A 22,490-nucleotide genomic window follows, 5' to 3' on the forward strand; every position below is an offset into this window, starting at 1 on the left:
GGTATGTGCGTTTACAAACTCGGAGGGGTTAAGAAGGCTTGTCGTTAATCCAAAATACAAAAATGCTGCTGCAGCAGAATTGCTTCAAGCTCTTTTAGAAGTCCTTTCAAGTTAAGATGACATTGCTTTTGGTTTTATATAATGAATTCAGTAAAGCAAGAAGGCACTAGCTGTTCTGCTTGTTCCCACTCTCTGGTGAGGAAAAGGAGGCTTATAGGATTCTCGTTTGGCTAAATAAAGTTTGACTTGCATGTAGCATGATAAACCCAAATAGAACACTTTCAAAGATAAAGAACCAAGCATCTGCAGCTTTTGTGCCTCCAGTAACTTGCAAGAAACTCTCTAGGACAGTCGATGGAAAAGAGTTTGGGGATGGTGGGCTTTCCCGGGGCGGGTAGTTGCTCTGTTTGAAAAGAAATAATCAACTTTGCCTGGTTCATACAGCTGGCTCTCAGTAGTTAATTCGGTCTTGTTTCTGTGCCAGTAGTTTCGGTCAGCCTTCCTGGTGCATCCTCACTTCAGGCAATGGTTTTATCAGCTTTTCTTTTCTGATCCACACAGTCAAGAAAGGAAATCTGTCTGGCTCCTCTCACAGTGGCTGATGCTGCTCAGCAGCGAAGGCTCTTGAGGAGGTCACAGGCTGGGTAACGGTGTTTGCTGGGCTCTGGAAGGGTTACCCTCCTCCCGGCCACATTGCAGAGCCGGGATTGATCTTGCAGTGGTTCATCCACGATGCCCCTTCAGGGCTTGGAGCGCAGCCCTGCCACGGGCAGCCCTCCCGGGGAAGCTGCCAGGACCAGCGTGCGGCAAGCGCGGGTCAAACTTCTGACCATCGGTGGTGAACTAATATAAAAAAGGAACTGCAGTGTATCAGAAACTTTGCTGTGTAATCAAGGGACGTGTTTGCTGGCAGAGAAATGTGCAGAGGGATGTTTGTATCTTGTAAAGCCCCAACTGTCCATTTTGGCCCTCTCCCGTTGCCTTTGCTCAGGAAGGGTTTCCATTTTCCAGAGGCTGTTTGTTCACTTCAGCTAGCAATATGAGTCTTAACTGGTTTTTGGTTAACTCTGTCAAGGAGGATACATACTTTTTATTTTATTTTGCATTTGTGAAAATTCCGTCTGACAGCGCTGACTTCCTTAGGAGATGCCAGCTTGTAGGCACAGGACACTCCAGTTTGGATGATGGCAGTTTGACTGGACTGCAAAGTTTTCTGAAGCCTCTTAAGTCTCGGTTGAAGAGCAAGCCCAGAATACTTTTGCACAGAGATCTCCACCACCGTGGCCCACCTGGTGCGAGGCTTTAGTTCTTCTGCGAGTGGGACAGATGTGACAGAGCAGTGGGGAATCTGTGGTGCCTTAAGCAGCACTTTGCTGCTGGTGCCCTCGGTGTGACGTGGAAGGTTAATCTATCAGGAATTAGCTCTGCAAGCTTGGAGGACAGAATAAGCTATATTACGAACAGCAGTGTTTCATGAGGTATAACTATTCGAATTCTTCCATGTATTCTTTTTAAAAGGGCTGTAAACAAATGGTTTCTCATAAACCACCTGCATGCATAAAACACATTTTCTATTGCCAGCGTCTCCCAGAGTTGGATTGCTGATTTAGCCCTGACAGTGCCCTAGGTACTTTGTTCTTCCGCTTAAAAAGCCAATCATTGATACTTTTCCAAATGTTTCCATGTCTTTAATGCTGGTTCAAAATATCTAACGCGTTGCTCCTGCAGGCAGAGAGGATACCAGCTGCACTGGGCGAGTTCCTGTTCTGTTGCCTCCCCTCCTACACTCAGGAAGGGCCCCTGTTCTTCCTAGGAGAGATTTGAGATTAATGTTCACTAGAAAATTGGGGGAAAAGTGGTAAAGGGAAAAACAGAAGACAGAGACGAGTCTCTCACAAAGCCCTTTTCGGAAACCTTCTCTTCCCTCTGAGAAGAGAAAATTACCTTGTACATTGCATATGATTTGGGCTGATTTTTTTTCCTCATACTTCAGCTCTCAAAGAACTTTTCTTTTAAAAGGATAAAATATAAAAATAAAATTTAAGTCCAACCTGTCAGCAAAGCGTAATACATTCTGAAGCCTCTGGGCTTTGAACCTTTGCCAGCTGACCCCTAAAATGCTGCTGGTGGGGTACTCCTCTGATACAGCTACTTTTGAAACACTCAGTGGGTGCTTACTGGGTAGAAGGACTTCACTTACTAGCCAAGGGTGAGGGAGCAAGATTCTTCCACGAAGTTTCTGAGACAACATCCAGGTCAGTGGGATATGTTGTGAAATTTCTGACCTGCAATCTGTGGCTCTGTCTGCAGTATCAGCTTCTCCTCCTGCTAGTAAGTGTTGGGTAAATTTGAAGTGTTCCCCATGACAAGATGAAATAATTTTTTCAAGCAGTAGGTGGGCTGCCTTTACTGTGGGGAGTTTTATGGCTTCTGTGTGAAGAAGAGAGACTCCTTCATTGCTCTGTCCTCAACCCGTCCCATTTTGAGATGTCTGCTACCTGATGGGTGAGAGCACTTGCTTCTGCTGGAGCTGCTTCTGCCAGCCCTGCCAGTGACGTGATGTTGGCATGTGTTTCTTCAGTGAGCTTTTTTGTTGGTGATGTGTATGCTGTGACAGGAGCAGAGCTGCCCATTACCTGACAAAGATCCAGCGTTGCAGCAGGTCCTGTACCGGGTGGGTGACACTCCCTACAGTTTCTAAGATGTAATGCTATGCAGAAATTGGGGAATGAGCGCATCCCAAAGACTGACTGGCCTCCCATCTGCAGGGTGCACACTAGCAGCTCCTTTTGCAGGACTGTCCTGACCTTGTTTATTTTAGACTTAGGCACCATAAAATAGCTTGTTAATTGCTGCTCATTTAGAATTATAATTAGGTGTTACAAGATGAGTTCTGTAATACTACAATTAAAATGTTATAAAAAATTTTGTGGTTTTTAATACTTCATAAATTGGTTAAAATTTAATTCAACGTACACTGATTGCAAGCTCTCTGTGTATGTGCATAGTTATTAAAACCCACAAGGATAAAACCAAAGCAGAGATCTCTCATAAAGGATGTACCAGTAAGAACAACTGTGTCCTTTGTATCGTGTTGCTGGGGAAAGTTCGAGTGATGCAGAATCCAGAGGTACCAGCTGAAGGTCGAGCAACCAGGGATGCGATCTCCAGCGTCAAGTCCCTTCAACAAGCAAGGGAGGAAAGTCAGGGCTGTGGTTACCGTCCTGGGGTATGAAAGGACAAGTGTGTCTCTGAGAGCAAGGTACAACTGAAACAGTTTGGAGTTTGAGTATTGCCTTTGTGAAACGTAGAGTGCCTTGCACTGAGAAAAGTTCTTGAGCAAGTGGCAGCAGATGCTTTGGGCGTTAGAAAATCCATTATATTCTGGGTCATGCATTACCAGATCAGGACGACCTTAGTTAATGCAATGCGGAGTGCTGTACTGATGCAAACATAATCTGGTGATTCAAGCCAATTTGAAACATATTGAGGGGGTAGCTTTGTCCTGCGCTCTGGTAGCCAGACTGAAACATGGAACTGGCACAAACATGGTGTTGTGTACTCGAGTTAATTCGGTAAAACTGCCCCTCTGCTCATGCCTGGCCCAGGTCCACTTTAACTAATGGGCTGGGCACACGTCTAGAAGTGATGGACTTGAGCTGTGGTCTCCAAGCAAACGAGCTTTCAGAGGGAATGTCCTCAAAACCACTTTGCGTCATTCTGCAAGTAAGAAAAAGCCTGGATATCTGGTGGTATTGCATATCCAGAAGTAAATGCATCAAACTTGGAGCATGTTAATCGAATGTCGCTAAGGGCCTCAGAACTGTCATTTATTGGCATCTGAGGAGCTGCTCTGTGCTGCTGTTAATTTGAAATGTTTGGATTTGATGAACAAGGTGCTGCATCTCGTGTTGTTAGCTCCATGCCAGCATCAGCTGTGTGGAGGAACAGGGTTCTAGATAATGTCTTTCCCCTTTAAGATTTGTTCTGTTTTTCTGCTAGAAGCTTTTTGCTTTCAGGATTTTACGTTCTGGCAACTAACAAAATTAAAATAGCTTTCCTCCTAAGTACTGTAAAATGTACATTGAATCTGATTTCGATGGCTCCAAGTATGCATTTCAGCACACTAATGTACGAATGGATTGAAAAAACAGCAAGAAGTAATTTTCTTTCCTTAGGTTTTACTGAATGGTATCCCAAGAAGCTGCACATTAGGTATTATCCTCTTTATATTTTACTCAAGGTCATGTAAAGGTTGTGGCCTGGAAGGAAAGAGTGGATAATTTCAGTAGTAAAGCTACGAAGTTGCTGCAGACGGCATATGGGATGTCTTATTTTTCAAAGGTCTTTCCATCTGCTATTGGCAGAAGTCTCCATTACAAAAGGGCAGTTTTGTGTGAGGTACATAATTTTTTTCAGGTTGATCTTTTATTAGGATTCAGGTTTATCTTGATTCAGACCATTAGCATGGGACCATTCCCCTGGTAAAGAGAGTGCATAGAAATTGAAAGATCTAACTGAGATGCAGAGAAAATAATCTCAAAGTTTGGGGAAGAAGGAATTTTTAAGATTGAATTGTAGAAATCAAAAGCAAGGTACTGTCTTATGGAAGCAGGAGTGTCGTGATGGTGGTTTTTGTTTCGCTTTGAATACCTTATTTAAGGTTGAATTGCAAAACTTGAAGCTTCTAAAGCCATAGGATGTCATGGAGGAGAATTATACTGAAGGGGGAAGAATATCCTGTATCTGTATGTGCCGTGCTGAATGTAAGAACAGATCTCTCTTGCTGCCTCTTGAGCGTGGAGATGCCAAAGCCATTGGAAGTAGCTATATAGCTGCCATGCTCTCAATACCCTTGGCTAGCAAAGCCTTTTCTAGTAACTAAAAAATTGCTCACATACGTTTAGCATGGATTTCATGGTGGATGAGGGTCCCTGGGAGGTACAGAATCACATAACAAGCAGCGAGGATTGTGCTGGGGTAGTGGTGTGCCCAACTTACCTGAGAGGCAATGTTGTTTACTTTTGCTGCATGTTTTGGATTTCTTTCAGAGGTTGGGAGGGGCGATCATTGCAGGTCCATTAAAATGTGCAGAATATTTTTCGCCTCACCTTCCTAGTCTGAAGCAGGTGAGGTTGCGCGTCCTTCACAAGGTGGCAGAGAGCGTTGGATCCGCAGCCACGTGGAGCGATCCTGTCGGCTGCCTCCGAGTTTTCAGCACTTGTGCGCGCTCCACACATGGAAGTTTACTTGCTGAATGCGTGCATGAAAACGTGATTGTGGAAGCAGGTTTTGGTCTGCTTGACTCCGTAGAGTCCTGGGATTTGCTTTGTGGTGTGAAAGACAGAAGATGGCTGGTCTGTCCAGAAAGTGTTGGATTCGCTGCAGGCTTGATGCAGCTGTTATCTCGGTCCCTCTAGCCAGGAAGTAACTAGGAAACCTACTGCTTTGATCTGCCGAACAAAGCAGACTTGTAAAATATATTAATTGATTTTCTTCCATCAAGCTGTTTTGAACATACAGCCTCAGATCTGAGACAAAATCTGATGTGTAGATGTTTTGTGTGTCTTGCTGTACAGAACGTGATGCAAGAAATCTGAATTTAATTTTTAGCCTGAAGTGCTACTGAAGGAGAGAAATTGTATTTTTGGACTGAGTCAGAGTTAAGACTGATTTTGCCACCATTAATTCAGGATTTCTTAATTTACAGACCTTTGGTTTCTTCATCTTCAATAAGCGTTATATTACACCTAGGGCTTGATTTTTATTTACATCTCCTTAATATGGCTTGGGTACTATGGGAGTATATGCTACCTTGGAGGGTGTTTTATTTTGCCAAAGCAAAGCAAGGGGGCCTTAGAAGGGAAAAAAAATTCATAAATTTAACATCTTATTATAATAAACTTGATTGAATTTTGGTTTCTTTATAGGTTACAGAAACCGGTTTCATTTTTCAAACCGAAAGCAATCACATGAAACTTGTGCTTTCATAGTTCCTGCTTATTAGTTGCAAAGGGAATTTCTGGGTGCTGTCTTCCATGGTAACAACCAAATGCCTCCAGAGCCAGAGGACTGCAGGATGCTGGGGGCGTTCTGCATGGAGAGAATTCAGTTTAATAAATGTAATAAGCTCACTTACCCTACCGGGCTATGTTAACTACCTGCGTATAAACCGAGCATACATAATGTTTGGGCAAAGGTTAGAGAAGCAGTTTGTAGGGAAGGCTAGCTCTAGAGCACACCGAAGCAGCTATTCTTTAGCCCTCAGTAACACACACAATAATGGGGTTCAAGCAGTATCTGTGGTTGAGACAGTAATAACAACTATGATATAATTAACTTCAAAACCCTTTAGGAGAGAATAATTCCAAAATCTAGTGTTGAAAATGTTCATAGTTTCACAAGATGAGAATTACAGAAAGTTTAATTGGATATATAAAACCTCCAGAAGGGCATAAGTTGTCTGCTAAATGACGGCGTTAGGGAGAAACCAGCCCCATGGCAGCCTGCTCCTGTCTTCTGCGTGGTCGCTGGCCTGGCTGGGTGGTGGTGCTGCTCCTCTGCTGGTGGTGACCGCGTCTAGAACGGACTGCAGCCAAGACATGTGGGTGAACTTGCCCCTTCACGGGTGCTTGGTGGACCCGTGGAGGAGGATTACCCCCTCTGTTAGCAGGGTCTGAGCAGTAAGTCCTTTTTGCTCAATCACCGCACTTGACAGCAGCTACGAGGCGGTGTCGAAGGTTTTGTCACCGGCATGTGCACAGTTTCCAGAGCCCAACTTAAAATATCTCCAGACACAAGTATTCTCACTCAGCAGTATTTAATCACTCCTGTATTTGTCAAGCTGCTGCTGAGTCAGCAAGGTTAAAGTAATTTGTAGGATCTCCACATAACGTCTTTGTGAGTGGCCACAACTACGGTGCACATAGTGCATGAGTACGGTCATAGAGCCTGGAGGGGCTGAGAAGATGATCAAAATGTTGAGAATGATGCTAAACTTCAGAAAGGACAACTTAAAGGAAAGTGAACAAGTTACTCAGAGCAGCCCTAAAATAAAATGGGAGAAAGTAAGAGCAGAAAAGAAAAAGCGTGGGAGGAAAAAACCAACAGTGAAACAGTTCCTTGATGTGGTTTGAAATCAATAGCAGAACATAAGAAAGCAAGCTGGGAAAAGCAGTTAAATTAGCAAGGCTAGGAATAATTCACGCAAGCTAGATGGCAGGTTTGAGAAGCTGTTTGAGATGAAATCTAGCTCCCAGGTATTAGTAGTAGAGTGTATCAAGTATAAAGAGTGTAAAAAGAAAATTGAAGGATCCAAGGTGGTCTTTTGAAGAACTAATGACTATACATACAAGATAAATAATATAGCAAATCAGTGCCATTCTCTTGTGTGAAAATTGGGTTTACTGGGTGATGGGAGGTAAAGACAGCAATTAAGGAAGAGAAGGGTACTGCTAAAAAGGGAAATTATTTCTTTGCATCAGTTTTTAACTGCTAAAAATAGAGACTTGGTACTAGTATTGTGCCCAGTCTTTCTAAATATAAAAGGTAAGCAAATTTCAGAAATCAAGGTCTTGGCAAAAGCAGCTTTGGAACGAGCTGTTAATCTGAAAAGCATTAAGTGGGCAGACCCCGATAGTATGCTATGTTGTATAAAACATAACTGAACTTCCGGCAGAAGTAAGGGATTTTTCATTTAAAAGAGCCAGTTTTTCAGAAGGAAGTTCTTATATGCCTTGTACTTTGGCTGAAGCAAAAATTATTGAGAAAATAACAAAATACCTGAAAGATCATGTCTTGTAAGGTCCGACTTTGTGGATTCTGCAAAGGAAAATGTTCTAGTGGTTGCTCGAATTGCCCAGGAAGCTGCTGGAGAATGGGTTTACCTCCAGGAGGTCTCTCAAAAATCTCTGCACTGAGGCCACTAACGAAGCTGAGTAGACATGTGGATAGAGCAAAGAGGTTCTTATGAATAAGAAACTGATTTAGTTTGAATTATGACTGATTTAGGGTTTAGTTTGATCTCAAGCCAGTAGCCACTCTACAAAAATCCTCGAAGGAAAAGAAGGGCAGATTATCCCTCATCTGATAAATCATTTGCATTCTTGCTGTTTTGGTTCAAGTTAGTTTTGGTGCTTACTGGATTTTACATCAGCTCCACTTTGCCTGTTCTGTCAGTCTGAGAGATGCAGAACCAACATGTTTGGCATTGCTGGAGCCAGATACAGAAATACCAGTACCATAGCCGTATAGTAAATAGTTGTCAGTTGTGGTGTGTTTTAAGCAGCCATCTCAGAAGGACAGTCTCTCTCAGCTCTCCTCAGTTTTAAACCTTCTTTTCTATATCCTGAATGTGCAGAACTTGATGGCAAGGAGTTGGGTTTGGAGGAGTGGACTTGGTACCTTTGGATTTTAACCTTTACACCGTTTCCCATTGTGCTGAATGCAAGCCTGTAAGGGCACAGTCATTTCTATTAAGAATATATTGTCACGTGTGTAGTAATTCGTAGAAAAAGCACTAGAATTCTTGCTATGTGGAAGTGACGGCCACATGAACACATTCCTTCACCCTTCACATTAGTGGAGTTTGCTGATAGCTGAGGAATAGCTGAATTTATTTTTAATTTTTGTAGGGTTTTCTACTGTCCTGGATCTTTAATCCATGCATCTGGTTGCACTACTGAACCTATTATGTAAACGTTAAAGATTTCTGTTGAAAGGCAATAGTTTACTTCTTTTAAGGAGATTTTACAGCAGGTATTAAGAGCTGATACACTTGGACAGGGTGATCTACAGCAATCTGTATTTAGTGCTCACTGTGAGTGATGGCTGGGCTCGTGAGGCTCGAGGCTGATCTATATTTTAAGTGGACTTTTTGACTTATCATCGTAGTTATTTAATGGACCCCTTCATAATCCTTGTTCCAGTGGAAAAAATCCTCCTTTTTATCTAGGATTGTCTGCAGGCAATGACACCTTCAGAAATTAATATCTTCAGAAGCAAATGTAGCCAATAAGGCAGACAGGAGAATCCAAGCTGTGCTTGCATCCTGGTTTAACACTTGTCGTTCCCTCTGCTCCTCTCCCGGGCCAACTTATGATTGTGTATTCAGGATCACAGAGATCTGTAGCTGGGCCAGCTTGTTGCTGAAGTCCTCACCCTTGTTTCTTTAATGCTTTGCCAAAGTAAGGAGAATCTTTTTTAAGTACTTCTGAATGTTTCTTGCTGTTCCCATACCAATCTGCCTCTGTTTAGGCTTTTTCTAGATCATGGGATATTTTAGAGTGTTTCTTTTTTCTTCCTCTTTTTTTTTTTTTTTTTTACTCCATTTTTCATTTCCATCCAAACAGAAGATGCAACATTTTCCTGCTGGGGTCTCTTCTCTTGTTCTCTCTTCTGGTGTGTTGTGTTGTTTTGTTTTTTTCGGGGGTGGGTTGGTTGGTTGGTTTGGGTTTTTTTGATTGTTTTGTTGTTGTTTTGGGGGGGTTTTTGGTTTGGGTTTTTTTGTTGTTTTTTGGGTTTGGTTTTTTTTGAGAGACACTTTCTTTTGCTCTGTCTCATTCCATTACTCACAGTTATATGCCTGTGGCTAATTACACTCCTCCACTGCTTTCTTGGTATTTGTATCCTTCTTGTTCCTACAGATGGTTATCAAATCCCCATCTTGCTTAGCCAGTCTGTCTAGCACTTGTGTCTTGACAGAGATTTTTATCCTTCCTGGTTCTTCAATTGCTTTGCTCATCCCTTCTCTCCAGATGGTTTGAGAGTCTTCAAGCTGATGCTCTAGTCCTGCTCACACCTGGGTGCTGGAGGTGATACCTTTGCTCATGTAGCAGTTGCTTTAGCTTTTGGCCATTTTACTGTATTGCGAGTTTATATGAAGTTCCTCCCTAAATCTGTGCGAGTGCTGCCATCTTCATATATCTCCCCACTGTATCTCTCTAATATGTTCCCTGCATGTGGGAGTTTGGAGTGAAATGAGACTCATTTTGTCTTTTTTGGCCGTATTGCTGTACTCCCCAAGTCTCTTTATATTTCATTTCTTGCAGAAAAGCACAAAGAAATCTATGATAAAGGAATACTAATGCAGTGAAGTGAAACCTTCAAAAGTCGTTAACTTGTGTGTAACTGTGCTTCTACAACTTTTAATGTGTGCAATATGATGATCTTGAATTATATGGTGCATCATGGTTTTCCTCCTTCAGAACACAGATGAGGTGTTATAGAGAGTCAAGCAGTTGAGCTGTAGCCAATTATTGTTCTCATTTTTAATACAAGAAATAGCTGCCTTGTTGCTCTGTATGGCACGTGCTCCCTTCTTTCTCAGTCAGTTCTTAATGACCATAATTTGTGTGACACCCCAAAGTGTTCAGGTGTTTGGGTCCCTCTGAAGCACTGGCTCCCTTTCAGGGTATTTGTGTAAAATACAAAGTTGTGGGTATGTGTCCAGAAGGAAAATTGAGTTTCTTTGTGTTGTGCATGTGGTAGAGTTGGGAGAAGCTGATGCAGTTTTTAGCCCCTCCTTTGCTATTGTCTGAGTGATATCCAGTTGGTATCTCCTGACTTGCTTCCTTGGGCTCATGTTGAAAATGTTTAAAAAGTTTCCAGCTTGAAAAGCAAACACAATTATTTGAGGCTCCTTTGTGAAAAGATACTATTACATGTCCAGGTCAGATAAGGATGTTGCTTACGCACTAGACTTACCTTCCTGCCCTGTACATTTCTAGAGAGTCTCTTAACCACTTTTCATGGCAAATGCAGTGTCAGTACTCACACACACAACTGAACCTGGCAGTTCTATGGGCAAACGGGTTCCTGCAGGGAACATTTTTATGCTGACTTGTTAGATACTTAGGGTTGCAAAGTAGCTTAAACTTAGAAGTGGTTTTAGTGCGATATTTTTGTCCCTGGTTTGAAATGGGCTGGCTTGCTTTGGGGATGCTTTTCTTCACTGTGCTGTTCATGGCTAGTGACCCACGTAACACTTGCTTCAGTTCAGTTTAGCTTCCAGAAGAGTTCATAGAGGACGTGAGCTATTCAGTGCTGCTTTGAAATTCCTCTTGACTCTTTAAAGTTGACTGCTTTTTCTAATCTCTTTTCAGTCTCCTGTGGGACATGCTCATTGCCAGAATTTCCTGGTACCATATGAGCTGTTGGTATTCTTGGCTCTGTTTTAAATGAGTCCAGCTTTTTCTGCTTGTCTGAAAGAATCAAACCATGTAGGTTTCAAAAATGTTCTCAAGACCGCCTTTTTTTCCATCCACCTGCCCCATGGCAAAATTAGCTATATTTAAATGAAATTTGCCTTTTTTTGTTGTTGTTGTGCTTTCCAGCTTTGTAGTTTTCTGCCAAACCTAGCACTCAGTAGTTCTAACACTGAGTTTGGAGCAAAGACAGGAGTTTAGCCTACTAAACTCAGAGCCGTTTTTACAAAGCCATCTGGAGTGCTTAGCCTTAGTCTCCTTTTGGGTTACATGGTTTAGGGTTTATAATATTGCCAACACCAGATGCAGAAGTAGCAATGAGAATGTACGTGTATTTTTGAAAGACCTTTTTCTACAGTGTCTGGACTCCCAAATGCAATATTAGTTGTGAGAAGCTGGCCAAAGCAGTGAGATTAAAGGAGGCCTTCAAAGGAAGGGACTTGAGGTCGTCTGGTGCACAGGAGATAATTCCAGATGCAAGAGAGAGCAGCCTAGAGGGGCATGAAGTTACTGGAGAAAAGAAATACCAGGAGTCTTTAGAGCATTAGTTGGTTGGTTGCTGTTGGACTTGATTTTACCGAAGTGATACTGACTCTATTTCTTTAGCTTGTTAGAAGAATCTACCAACATTTGGTTTATAGCTGCTTTCTTTCTTAGGCTGCCTTCCAGCCTCAGGAAAAGAAGCATTTAATGTTTCTTCGAGACAGCCATTCAAAAATGTCAGAGTAACCCTGGCCTTTGAAGGGTTAACTGAGCTTCAGCTAACACCCTGTCATCCTGCTTTGAATACTGGGTTGTCTTGTTGGGAGAGAGCACCTCATTTCTAAAAATGGGAGTGCTGAACCACTGGGAGAGGCTTTTTCATATTTTCAATTTCAAAAGAGAATGACAGATACTGAGATTTATAAAATTTTAAAACATTCCAATTTAAAAGGCTTTAAATATTGAATGCAGGCAACTTTTCCATAGGCAGAACAACCATGGAAAGAAGAAGCAGCAAAGTTTGATCCTGTTAAGGGCCAAAGGTGCTCTATTAACTTTAGAGGGACAGACAGCAGTCTTGCATAAGAAAATCTGGCTTTCCTTCCAGATGGTAAATTATTATAGAGCACTAAACAGTTGCAAAAAGATCAAGTCTATAAAGCATCTGGTAGGGTAACTGACAATTCATCAGTTTTGCACGATGCACATTATATGTATCTCATGGGCTTGAGAGGAAAGTTATAAATCTGTCAGGATTGAAACTGGAGAGAAGCTTAATCACATTTGCTGAGAGAAGAGAGAAATCAAGAGACAGACCTATTCTTTAGCTGAGGTTTTTGTGTTCCTGAGAGTTACCCCTGAGTGAGGGCTGTGGAGGTGCCGTTCTCATGACTTCTGAGCAATCTGCACTCAAGACACACCATTAGATCAGGCGCTTTTGTTGTTAATGGAGGTGAATGAAAGAGGAAAGGCTCTCTGAAAGCTATTCATCTCCAGTCTGGTCTGATACGTACTTAAGGTGTTTTCCATACTACCTGTAATACTTGTTCTCTGTCCTAATCTGAGAGAGTTTGACACACATCGTTAGTTTTGACACACTAATTTCAACCCTTGGTGTTCCCCCCCCAACAAGAAGAGTAGCTTCTTAGGATTCTGGCTGCTGTTGAGCCAGGATGTGATGCTGCTTCAAGTGTGCTTCAGTGGGTTCGCTTCTCCGGGCTGCGCAAATTAGCACCGTACATGCAGATTTTAGAGACGTAGTCTTCACTCTTAATCCAGGCACTTTTTCCCAGTCCCATGTGGGCCGAATCTGGAGAACTGGCTAACACCGGCCAAACTGCCCAGGGACTGAACCGATTTTCCCGTTGGAGTAGAGCTTATGCAGCTATATAAGATACAACTATCTCTCTGTGGTGTAAGACCTGTTAATGATGCTTTTAGTAATTCTTTGGTGAGAGATGAATGAGGATATGAAGGCTGGAGAGCAACAAAGAGAACTGAGTGTGTGGCTGGTGCGAAGAGCCTCTTTTGCAGTATTCAGAATCTTGCTGCTGAGCTTACTTGGATTTATGCTTTCTCATTGAGATAATAAAAGCAGGATGAGATGATCAGTATTCTCTCTGCATCTAGGTTAGAACTAGGTTATTTTGTAAAGTATTTTCAGATGTCTTGGCTGTAGAAGACATCGCATAAATAAAGATCTCTCAGTGTTGAATGATATTATAATGTGCGAGAAGATTTACTGTGCAAATACAGTAACAGAATGGAGAAGAACCATGATCTGCTGTTTGGCAGCACAATGTGAGGTAAATATTTGCCTAGGTAGATTCTCTTGAGATTTGTCGCGGATTTCCCTCAGCTCTATCATTGTTGGCTTCTTTGAGCATTATGTTTTTGTCAGAAGTAAACATGTTCATAACATGTAATACTTTGAACGCTCAGTGGTTCTCAAAAAATATGACACCTCCTCTTCCAAAAACCCAGCAAAATGCAATAATACCTTTGTTAGAACAGTCTTGAACATATTTTTGAAATATTTGACAGCATGAATAAGAATGGTGGGTCGTGCCATGTACAATCTATGCATTTGCATATACTTTGCTTCGAGGATACTCATGGGTTCCACTCAGGCTGGCATCTGCCAGCATGAGATTTTTTTCACTGTTAATGCTGTGTTGCCAGCTTTCGGTAACTTTTGCGGCTTGGTGAACGAGAATCTCGTCAGCTTTTGAATGACCCTTGAGCTTGCGATGCGATGCCCAGCACTGAAAGAGGGAGCCCCCGTCCCTGCTGAGTGTGGTCACTTTGAGAAAACAGGCCTTTATAGCTCCTTCAAAACCTGTCTTAACAGGCAGGCCTTTGGTGAAAATAAAAGGAGTGTCTTCTCATGAAAAGATAAAGAAGGGAGATATGAAGAAACTGCATTATTTTTAAATACTTGCCTTTTTTTTGGTTGGATTTCAAGGAATTATCTATATGTCTATATCCAAGCAGATGGCCAAGCTAAGCTGATTTCCAAGATAATTTGCTTTGGTTTGGAGAAGGAATATGTAATCCTCAATCCTTTTAGACAGTCATCTCAGTTTTTGGGAGGTGGAAGATTAGGTGTGTGCTTTAGGTAAACTTTCTATTTATAGACACTTTTCTTAATAACCTTCTGCTGTGACTCTGGTAGCTCTGTGAACTGACAGCTGATCCAGTTCAGCCTCAGTTTCTCCTCCCCCCGTCGAGACTTGTCTGGTGTCCACCAGCCCAGCTGGCTGGGCCAAGCTAAGCTTAATGTTTAGTTTAGTGCAAAGCGCCTTACATATGCAATCAAGCATGTTTCTCTTGGGCAGGTAGACAAGGAAGAGTTACATGAGCTTAAGACTATTTCTTGTATTGTAACATGCAACTTCAGAACTGTTCGTTATGAATAAGAGCAACTAAAGGATGTATCAGTAGGCCATAATAGAGACTGGATATGAAGATAAACTTGGAGATGGGCTTGCTTCTATGCCTCATGACCCTTGAAAACAGCTTATTGGATTTGGGACGTCGATGTGGAGCTCTACTTCTCAAGCAGGAAAAATAGTTAAATTTAGTTTTAAAAGTATTTGTAACAATGTCTTTACAATGTAGCTTGGTATATCAGCAGTTAATCTGTGTGCCATATTTGATAATTTTCATGTCATCCTCTCTTGCCTTGCAGGAGTAAGTCTGTGTCTGTAACACTGGATGTACTGGCCACTTGCCTCAGACTGAAGAGGACTTGCTCTACTTTGGAATATGGTGCCTAACTTCTGCGTCCCAGTACTCACTGTGTCAGCAGCCATCCTCTGCTGCTTGATGTTGCCTTTAGCAGGAGCAGACAGTAAGTAACATTCAGCTTTGGAAAGCTTGAATACCCTGCAAAATTTCTTTCAACAAATATTCAACTTTTTTTTTTCTTTTTTTTTTTTTTTCTGGAAACACTGAGGACTAAGGGGTAATGCCCCCCCATCTTCTTTTCCAGTATGCTAAATGCAGATAAACAGTATATATGTGAAGGGGCACAAGTAGAACTAAAAAAGCTGACAAAATTTTTTCAAGCACAGGAAGAACTTCTGTAGTAGTTGCAAGATCAAAACTTGACAATTTGTTTTTACCATGTGTAGATGAGTAAAGAAAATTGGGGGCAGAGAAAGAGAGAAGTATTGGGGTCATAGTAATCCTTGTTACTTTATTTTCCTTGTTCTTTTACCAGCTCTTGTAATTTGTGTATTACTGAGGCATCTCTACTGAGTCAGCTGGTGACTGAGTGCTGTTGGGGAAAGGGTGCAAGTTTTTTTACCTTCTGGTGTAGCTCTTCTGTACTGCAGAATTGGAGCTGAATGTTTTCTAGTGGTCATGGTTTAAGCTGTTGTGTCATTGCCTGTTGTCCTGATAGTCTCACGGTGCTGCTGTGACTGGCTTTGGCCCCATCCAGGCCAAGGACAAAGCTGTGCACAAAATGCTGTTGCGGACAGACAAGAGGAGAGAAACTTGACTCATGGTGGACTACTGAAAATACCTTAAAGTAGGAATCTCCCATTGAATGACTTATGCAGAGTGCAGGAAACTTGTGGGTTCTTTGCATAGTCTTCGTTTTCATAACTTGCGTGTATTTGCCAGGCTGTCCCCAAGTATTTGTGCAGCCCCTCTCCCTCCTTTTTTGCCAGTAACTAGTTTTTCAGTGTCCAAACATTTGCACATTTGTTGCAGGCTCTGACAGTTGTGAACATTGCGTGCCTTTGAAAGCACCTAGGGCTCCTGGGACACTTGAGCTGGAGCAGAGAGATGACCGTGATGCACCTCCTGAGCTGCCACCAACCATCTGGTTCTCACTCCAGTTTTAGTCACCAGGCTTATAATTAAGATGTAATGTTGTGAAAGTTGGAAGATCTTGATATGTGCTGGTGGGTGCCTGGCTGAATGGAGAAAACAGACTAAGGGTCCTAAATATCCTTGACTGAAAGGGAAGGAGTAAATTTAGAGAAGCTGGAGAGAAAAGTGAAGGATGGATGTGAAGAAAGATACAAATTCACTATTCTTGTTGTCACCTTGGATGACTTGCACAGGCAGCAGATTAGCGTGTAGTCTGTATGAGTCTGAGCTGCCCAGTTAAACTGGGGACAGCAGCTGTCTCCTTCCTCAGCTTTCTTCCCTGCCTGCTGATGCTGCTTGGAAGATGCTTATTCAGATCACTTTATGTCTACACATTGTAGCCCATTTTGGAGTCTGGCACAGAGAAGTACGTGTTTAATAATTTGAGGTGCGTAAAAATTCCTTGAGGTTCATTAGATCCTCGAGGTCCCAGATCCTGTGAAGGCGAGAAGCATCAGTCCATCAGGTGTGCAGAAGCTGGTGGAGCTTGAGATGTCCTAGGACAGTTCTTGGCCTGAGGATAACTTACAGTAGACATGGTTTGCTAATTTTGTGGAATATTTCCACATGCTTAAATTTTAACAAAGTTGGCTCTATTTCACAGGCCCAGATCCAAATATTGGTGTCTCAGATGTGGAAAGCTTCTGTGTTGAGAAGCAAATGTATCTGTACGTATGCCTTTTTCTCTAGTGCAGGCTGGCTCTGAATTACTTTCTCCCAATCTGGAAGGCAGATCTGGAGGACAACGACCTTTTAACTGCCACAGCCACCATAGATTAACTGAGGGTTTCCTAGGATGGGAAGTGTTGCTCTCTGTATGTCAGCAATTTACCGCTTTTCTGTTATCTTACCCCACTGGATCTTGCCACGGACTCTCAGTGGCAGGGAGCTGTATGAAAGGACCTGCTCTGTGCCACCATAGGGGGAAAAATCATCCCCAAGCCCTGCCTATTTCATGTCCTGCCATCAGTGATGCAGATGGGCAAGATATGGTAGTGAACACAGCATTGGGAAGTCCTGGTTCAGGACAGCAGTGAAGGGCAAGGGGTGGGTGTGATAATATGTGCACACTGGAGCTTATTGTTAGAGCTAGAGAGGGTTGCTGTGAATGGAGCACCACACATGCACCCTCTTCACCTTTTTGGTCCCCTAAGCATCCTGTTGGCTCTGGTCAGAGAGCCATGGATTCCTGGTGCAATATGGATGCTCCTGGGATTTCATGGTGATTCTTCCATTCCCCTGTTGCAGAGCTGCTTGGAGATGGTGAAGGACGGGTAGGCTACCTATTTGAAAAACATTCCTACGCTTCCCTAATTAAAAGCAACACCATAAGGGGAGAAGGGTTATCCCTGGAATTCCTGGAGTCAGTCCCCAGAATTGCTCTTTGTGGGAACAGCGAGGATGGAGGGCAGGGAAGGAGGGCTGTGATGGGCCGTGCTGCATCCCTGCAGCAGGGTGCTCGGGAGCACCCACAACCGGGGCTTCCCTACCTTCCCCGCCCGCGCTTCAGAGCTGCTGTTGTTGCAACACATTTCAGCATCGCTGCTGTAGCTTCCTGACAATTAGGCAGCTGGCAGATAGCTAGACGTTAACGCCCGAGATAAAACAGATTGAATATTGTATCGCCTAGCAAAGTTAGCACCAGCCGTGTGCCGCGATGCCTCTCCTGGAATTGAGTTCAGGGGAAATGAGAATAATGTCAGTGCGCAGGAATTGGAGGGGGATCCAAAGGTTAAACGTGAGGCAGTGTGTCAGGAGAAGAGGGGCTCGCTGGGAGCCTCCCTGGCGGCAGGATGGGATGGGAACGGTGGTTTCCCATCAGCTCCAGTGGGGTGCTGGGAGGAGAACGTGAGTGGGAAGAGGCACGTGTGCCTGAACGGTGGATACAGAACTGCTAATGTGGCAGAAAACACTTTCAAATCCTCCCCGGCTTTTACAGACTGCAGTAAGAAATTATTAAATTTTCTCTGTGATCTGACTGTGTTTCTGTCAGGGTGACCCTAGTTCCATTAGAGCAGCTCGGAGCTGATTCAGGTTGGCTGTTTTGTACTTTCTCCCTCGGCCTGCTTGTGTGTTTTTTCTTCTTTATGCACTCTGTGCTTCTCTGTCTGTCAGCTTTTGATTGTGCATGGGAAAAATGGCTTTGCAGATTTCATTTAATGTTCAGTTCAATTGTCAGCTAAAAGATGCTCTTTTCCAGCTTTTGGAAATATGTCATTTACTCTAATAAAATAAAAAACAACAAAAAAAATCCGCTCTCAAAACAAAATGCAGAGAAAACAGGAAAAAATCAATACCGTAATCAGAAGTCATCAGCAATGTGTTTTGTTGTTGGCTTGGTTTTTTAAAAATTAGGCTTTGTTTTTGAGGTCCTGGACACAGCTTCCACAGCCAAAGGAGGAGACTAGTTGACCCAACCAAAGTATTTCCTAACTGAAATATGTCTTGGTTGTCTTGCACAGAATTTCACAGGGCTCAAGGAAGAAAACCACTTCAAAAGTGACCTTGTAGAAGGAAAGAACTAAGGCAGTATTAGGCCAACTACCTGTGAAGTGATACATGGTAAACAAACAATTTGCACCTTTTGATTTCTAAAGATAGAGCAAACTTGGCTTTTGTTGAGGGGATGGGGAAGCTTGCAGCAGTGAGCTGATGCTGGTGAAGACAGGTCTCTGGCTCTTACCACCTCCAGTGAGCAAGGACCTGAAGTCTGAAGTGTCTCGGGACTGCCCTGTCCCTTGTAAGCGATAGTCACTTTATATCCAAAAGTTATGTATGTCGTACAGAATTTTTTTTTCCGTCAGCTGTGTTTCTTGGATGCTAATTGGGTTGAGAGACACATTAAAAAAGAAAATAGGAAAGCAAGGTGTTGATACTGGTGGTGGTTGAGAAACGGAGTAGTACTGATGCCCTTTCTACTCTCACCGCTCAGGTGAGCTCTGTTTTCCTGGGGATTTTGCATCGCACCCGAGCACGTCCGGAGGTTTTGGACTGAATGGCACTGGAGTGTTTGTTATGGGACTTGGTTCCCCCTGTGCCCCAGCTCCGCAGCTACTGTTTCATGTTCCTGGGACCCGGGAGTGACGTGGCAGATTTCGTCTCCCGGATTGGGCTCTACGTCCCCGATTCAGCTCTGCCTTCTTTGCTTCGTATCCTGAGTGATGCCTCAACTACAGCTCAGCTCAATTACAGCTGCTCTGGGCCGCTCTGCGGGACAGACGTGCTGCTGTGCCCTGGAAAACAGCTGCTTTGTGGCGCTGGACAGAGAGTCCCATCCCAAAAACTGGATCTGAGGCTTCTCCACTGGTGCCTTGCATCTGTTTCTACTGCTTGGTTTCTTTGTTTGCATGCCTGTCCCCGAATTCTGCACGTAGTGATTATATGTAATTGGTACGATTGGATCCTGGTACTGCAGCATGGGTAAATACTAATTTTCTGCAATTCCACCTTGACTAGTTTGACAAATCCCATCAGTGAAAAGAACATGTAAAATATTTTTCAGGAAAACCCCTGTACCCGAGGCATTTGGGTTGCATCATTAAGGGACAGGTTAAAATATTAACCACACTTATGTGCAGCTTTATTTTTGGTGTCCTCATGAATATATATATATATATATACATATATACATATATATATATACATATATATATATATATATATATTTGGATTCCACACTTTCCCTTAAAATGTGTAAATACTGCCTGTTTATAACTAAGTGTTGCAGATATCAAGGTAGGAGGAATGTTGTGAGAACACCATATTGAGAGTAGATAACAGATCTTTTTCTGCATTTACAGCCGTGCCCCTTTTAGCTCCAGCACTTGCAGGAGTCATGTGAGTTTGTTTGGGTAGCTACCTACAACGGGTCACAGCATTGTCGTTTGTCTTTTTTATTTATTCATAAAGCCAGCATCACTCATCAATCAACATCAGCCGCTGAGTCAAAGGTCCACCTAGCTCCAGATCCCTTATCAGCAATGGTTAGGACGAAGATCTGTGGAGGATGTAAGAAGAGCACAAATATATAGTGATCCATTCCTGGTGTCATCTTCTCGCCTTCGGTGATGGTGGCTCCTGAGCCCAGAGAGGTGAGGTTGCAGCTTTAGACAAGCTCACTCTGGGTTTTGCTCTCAGGCAGCTCTGAGCATGTTGTCAGTCATTAGGGACATCCTGGGGCCGGTGGTTTGCCTGAAGACCACAGCGTAGGCTCTGACTTCTGCCTCTACACCACAGCTCTGTGTTTAACCCACTTAGTGCTGCTCGGCAGGACCGAGCAGCCTCACCTGCCGGTGGCATCGTGCAGGCTCAGCGGCATAGCCAGAGTTACTCTAATGCCTTCACAAGGGAGTTGCTGTGTTTAAATGTCCGTGTAAGTTATCCGGCACAGTGGCGCATGTTGAGGGGCTGATATATTTAATGCACGTTGAGAGTGTGCTTATTAGCTTGGTGATCTAGAAAAACACTAAAACTGCTTGCTTAAAATTTTATCTTCAGTGTGGATTCATAGATTTTAAGGCCAGAAATCAGATCAGTGCAGTCTTCTACTCTGACCTGCATAGCACAGGCTGTATAATTTCAGCTAGTAATTTCTGCATCTGCTTTTAACAGCTGTGGATGAGCTAGCACATAGCTTTTAGGAGGCTATCAAACCACGATTTGAAGACTAAATGGTAGAGAATTTACCCGTCTCCTATGTGATCTGTAAAAATGGCAAGTAATCATTACTTCTACAAATCTGTATTTATTTCAAGCTTCGTTTATGTGGGTTTTGGGTTCAGACGCTGGATCTCGTAACTTGTGTCAGCTAGGCTGGAGACTCCTGCTATTTAATGCAATCTCCCCGAGAAGCAAGTTCGAGTGTAGGAGTTAGACAAGCTGAAAGTTTGTCCTTTTCGTTGTAGAAACAGATATTATTTTTATAGTTCTTCACTATTCTTCCAGTCTCTTCAGTATGTTTTTTTAAAGTCAAGGGACCAGGAGCAAGCAGAGAAGTGGCCACATCTTGCCGCAGTACGATGGCCCTTTACCCCTTTTGCCCGTAGCATTGAGCTGGGAAACACGGTCCTCCACGGTGACCTTTAAGTGCCTCTCTGGGCCTCTGACGCCCAGGATGCAAACTCCCATTTAATTAGTGTGACTTGGGTTTTTGCTCATGAATATCTACCCTTAACTACATTAACGTGTTTTGCTGCATCCCAGCTCATCCAGTCATCCAAGTAATTCTGTGCAGGTAATATTCCCTTGCTGTTATTAGCTGACTGCTAATCTTGGTAAAGCTTACCCTTTACTTTCCAAATCTAGTTGCAAGCTAGTTGCATTTATTCCCAGATATTAATCAGTTGTGACTATTTGCAGAGGCCGCTGTGAATATTTTAAGGAAATATTTAAAATATCCTATAGTAGTGATGGTAACGTTCTTCGCAGATGAAAAGAAATGTCAGGAAATAGATAAAATAATACAGTTTGTCATGCTGCTGCTTGCTACTAGTAGTACTGACGTCAGATGAGGAGAAGTATGAGGTCTGCTGGAGCTTTCGGTGTTTCAGCTGAGCAGTTGTAAAAAGCAATGAAGTGGCAATAGGGATGCTTTTTTGTTTCTTTGATTATCTGTGCATTATATTGGTGCTTCAGAATGATGCTGTAATATAAGATGATCAAGCTCATTTTTGTGAACAATCAAGAGTATGAAATTTGTTTGCTCAAAATGTTAGTCAATCTTTTTTGATGGTGAACATGTTTGGTTTAAAAAGGAGGAAAAAAGCATCTGTTCATGGATGGGTTTTTCTCTAGTAAAATGTCTGTCTATGTATCAGTAGCTGAAAAACAGTGGTGTACTTTTAATTGAATGCTGTATTTAGACCCTTGCGAGAATCAGTGCTTTGTCTATGCCAAAGACAAATCTAATTTATTTTGTTGGTGTGAAAACACTGTAGGGTGCTTACTGGATGTTTTAACTCATAGAAGTGTCTTTTGCCTTGCACACTTTACTGACATATGATTACTGAATCAATCCAAAGCACATTTTATTGTGGATGATGGGTTTACATTTGTATATGAATTGCAGCCTGCAATGCTAGACCTTGCCCTGAGTGTCAGTTACGTTTGGGCTTTCTCTGATGCATCATAGCATTAAGCTTTCATAATAAAGGACACTGTCATGATATTAAAAAGAAATAATTACAGAATATATTCAATTTCATGTAGTACAGGCTGGAATGAACTTGCAGTCCTGCTCTGCTTTTTAGTTGGCCCTTCATTGCATGTATTACTCATAATTTCAATTTTTTTTCCCCGGTAATTAACAGTACAGCTTCCAGGAATGTATTTTGTAAAATTGAACTGAGACATGTAGATAGTACCTGGTCAAAACCAAAAGCAAGTGGAAATGCCACCATTTTCCAATAGAGGTTTGTGGCA

At 42.7% G+C, this 22,490-nt stretch overlaps 1 protein-coding gene across 3 annotated transcripts in view; it reads left to right on the top strand.

Annotated features, from left to right (window-relative positions):
- The window catches only part of PTPRF (protein tyrosine phosphatase receptor type F), a 382,739-nt gene that overhangs the window by 117,938 nt on the left and 242,311 nt on the right, over positions 1 to 22,490 (top strand). For all 3 annotated transcript variants that reach the window (XM_065657671.1, XM_065657672.1, XM_065657673.1), the window contains exon 3: positions 14,878 to 15,039. In XM_065657671.1, coding sequence (XP_065513743.1) covers positions 14,955 to 15,039 — 85 coding nt within the window. In that variant the 5' untranslated portion in view covers positions 14,878 to 14,954. The remainder of the gene's footprint in view (positions 1 to 14,877; positions 15,040 to 22,490) is intronic.

The sequence above is a fragment of the Caloenas nicobarica genome, chromosome Z, assembly GCF_036013445.1.
Source record: "Caloenas nicobarica isolate bCalNic1 chromosome Z, bCalNic1.hap1, whole genome shotgun sequence".
Lineage (NCBI taxonomy): Eukaryota > Metazoa > Chordata > Aves > Columbiformes > Columbidae > Caloenas > Caloenas nicobarica.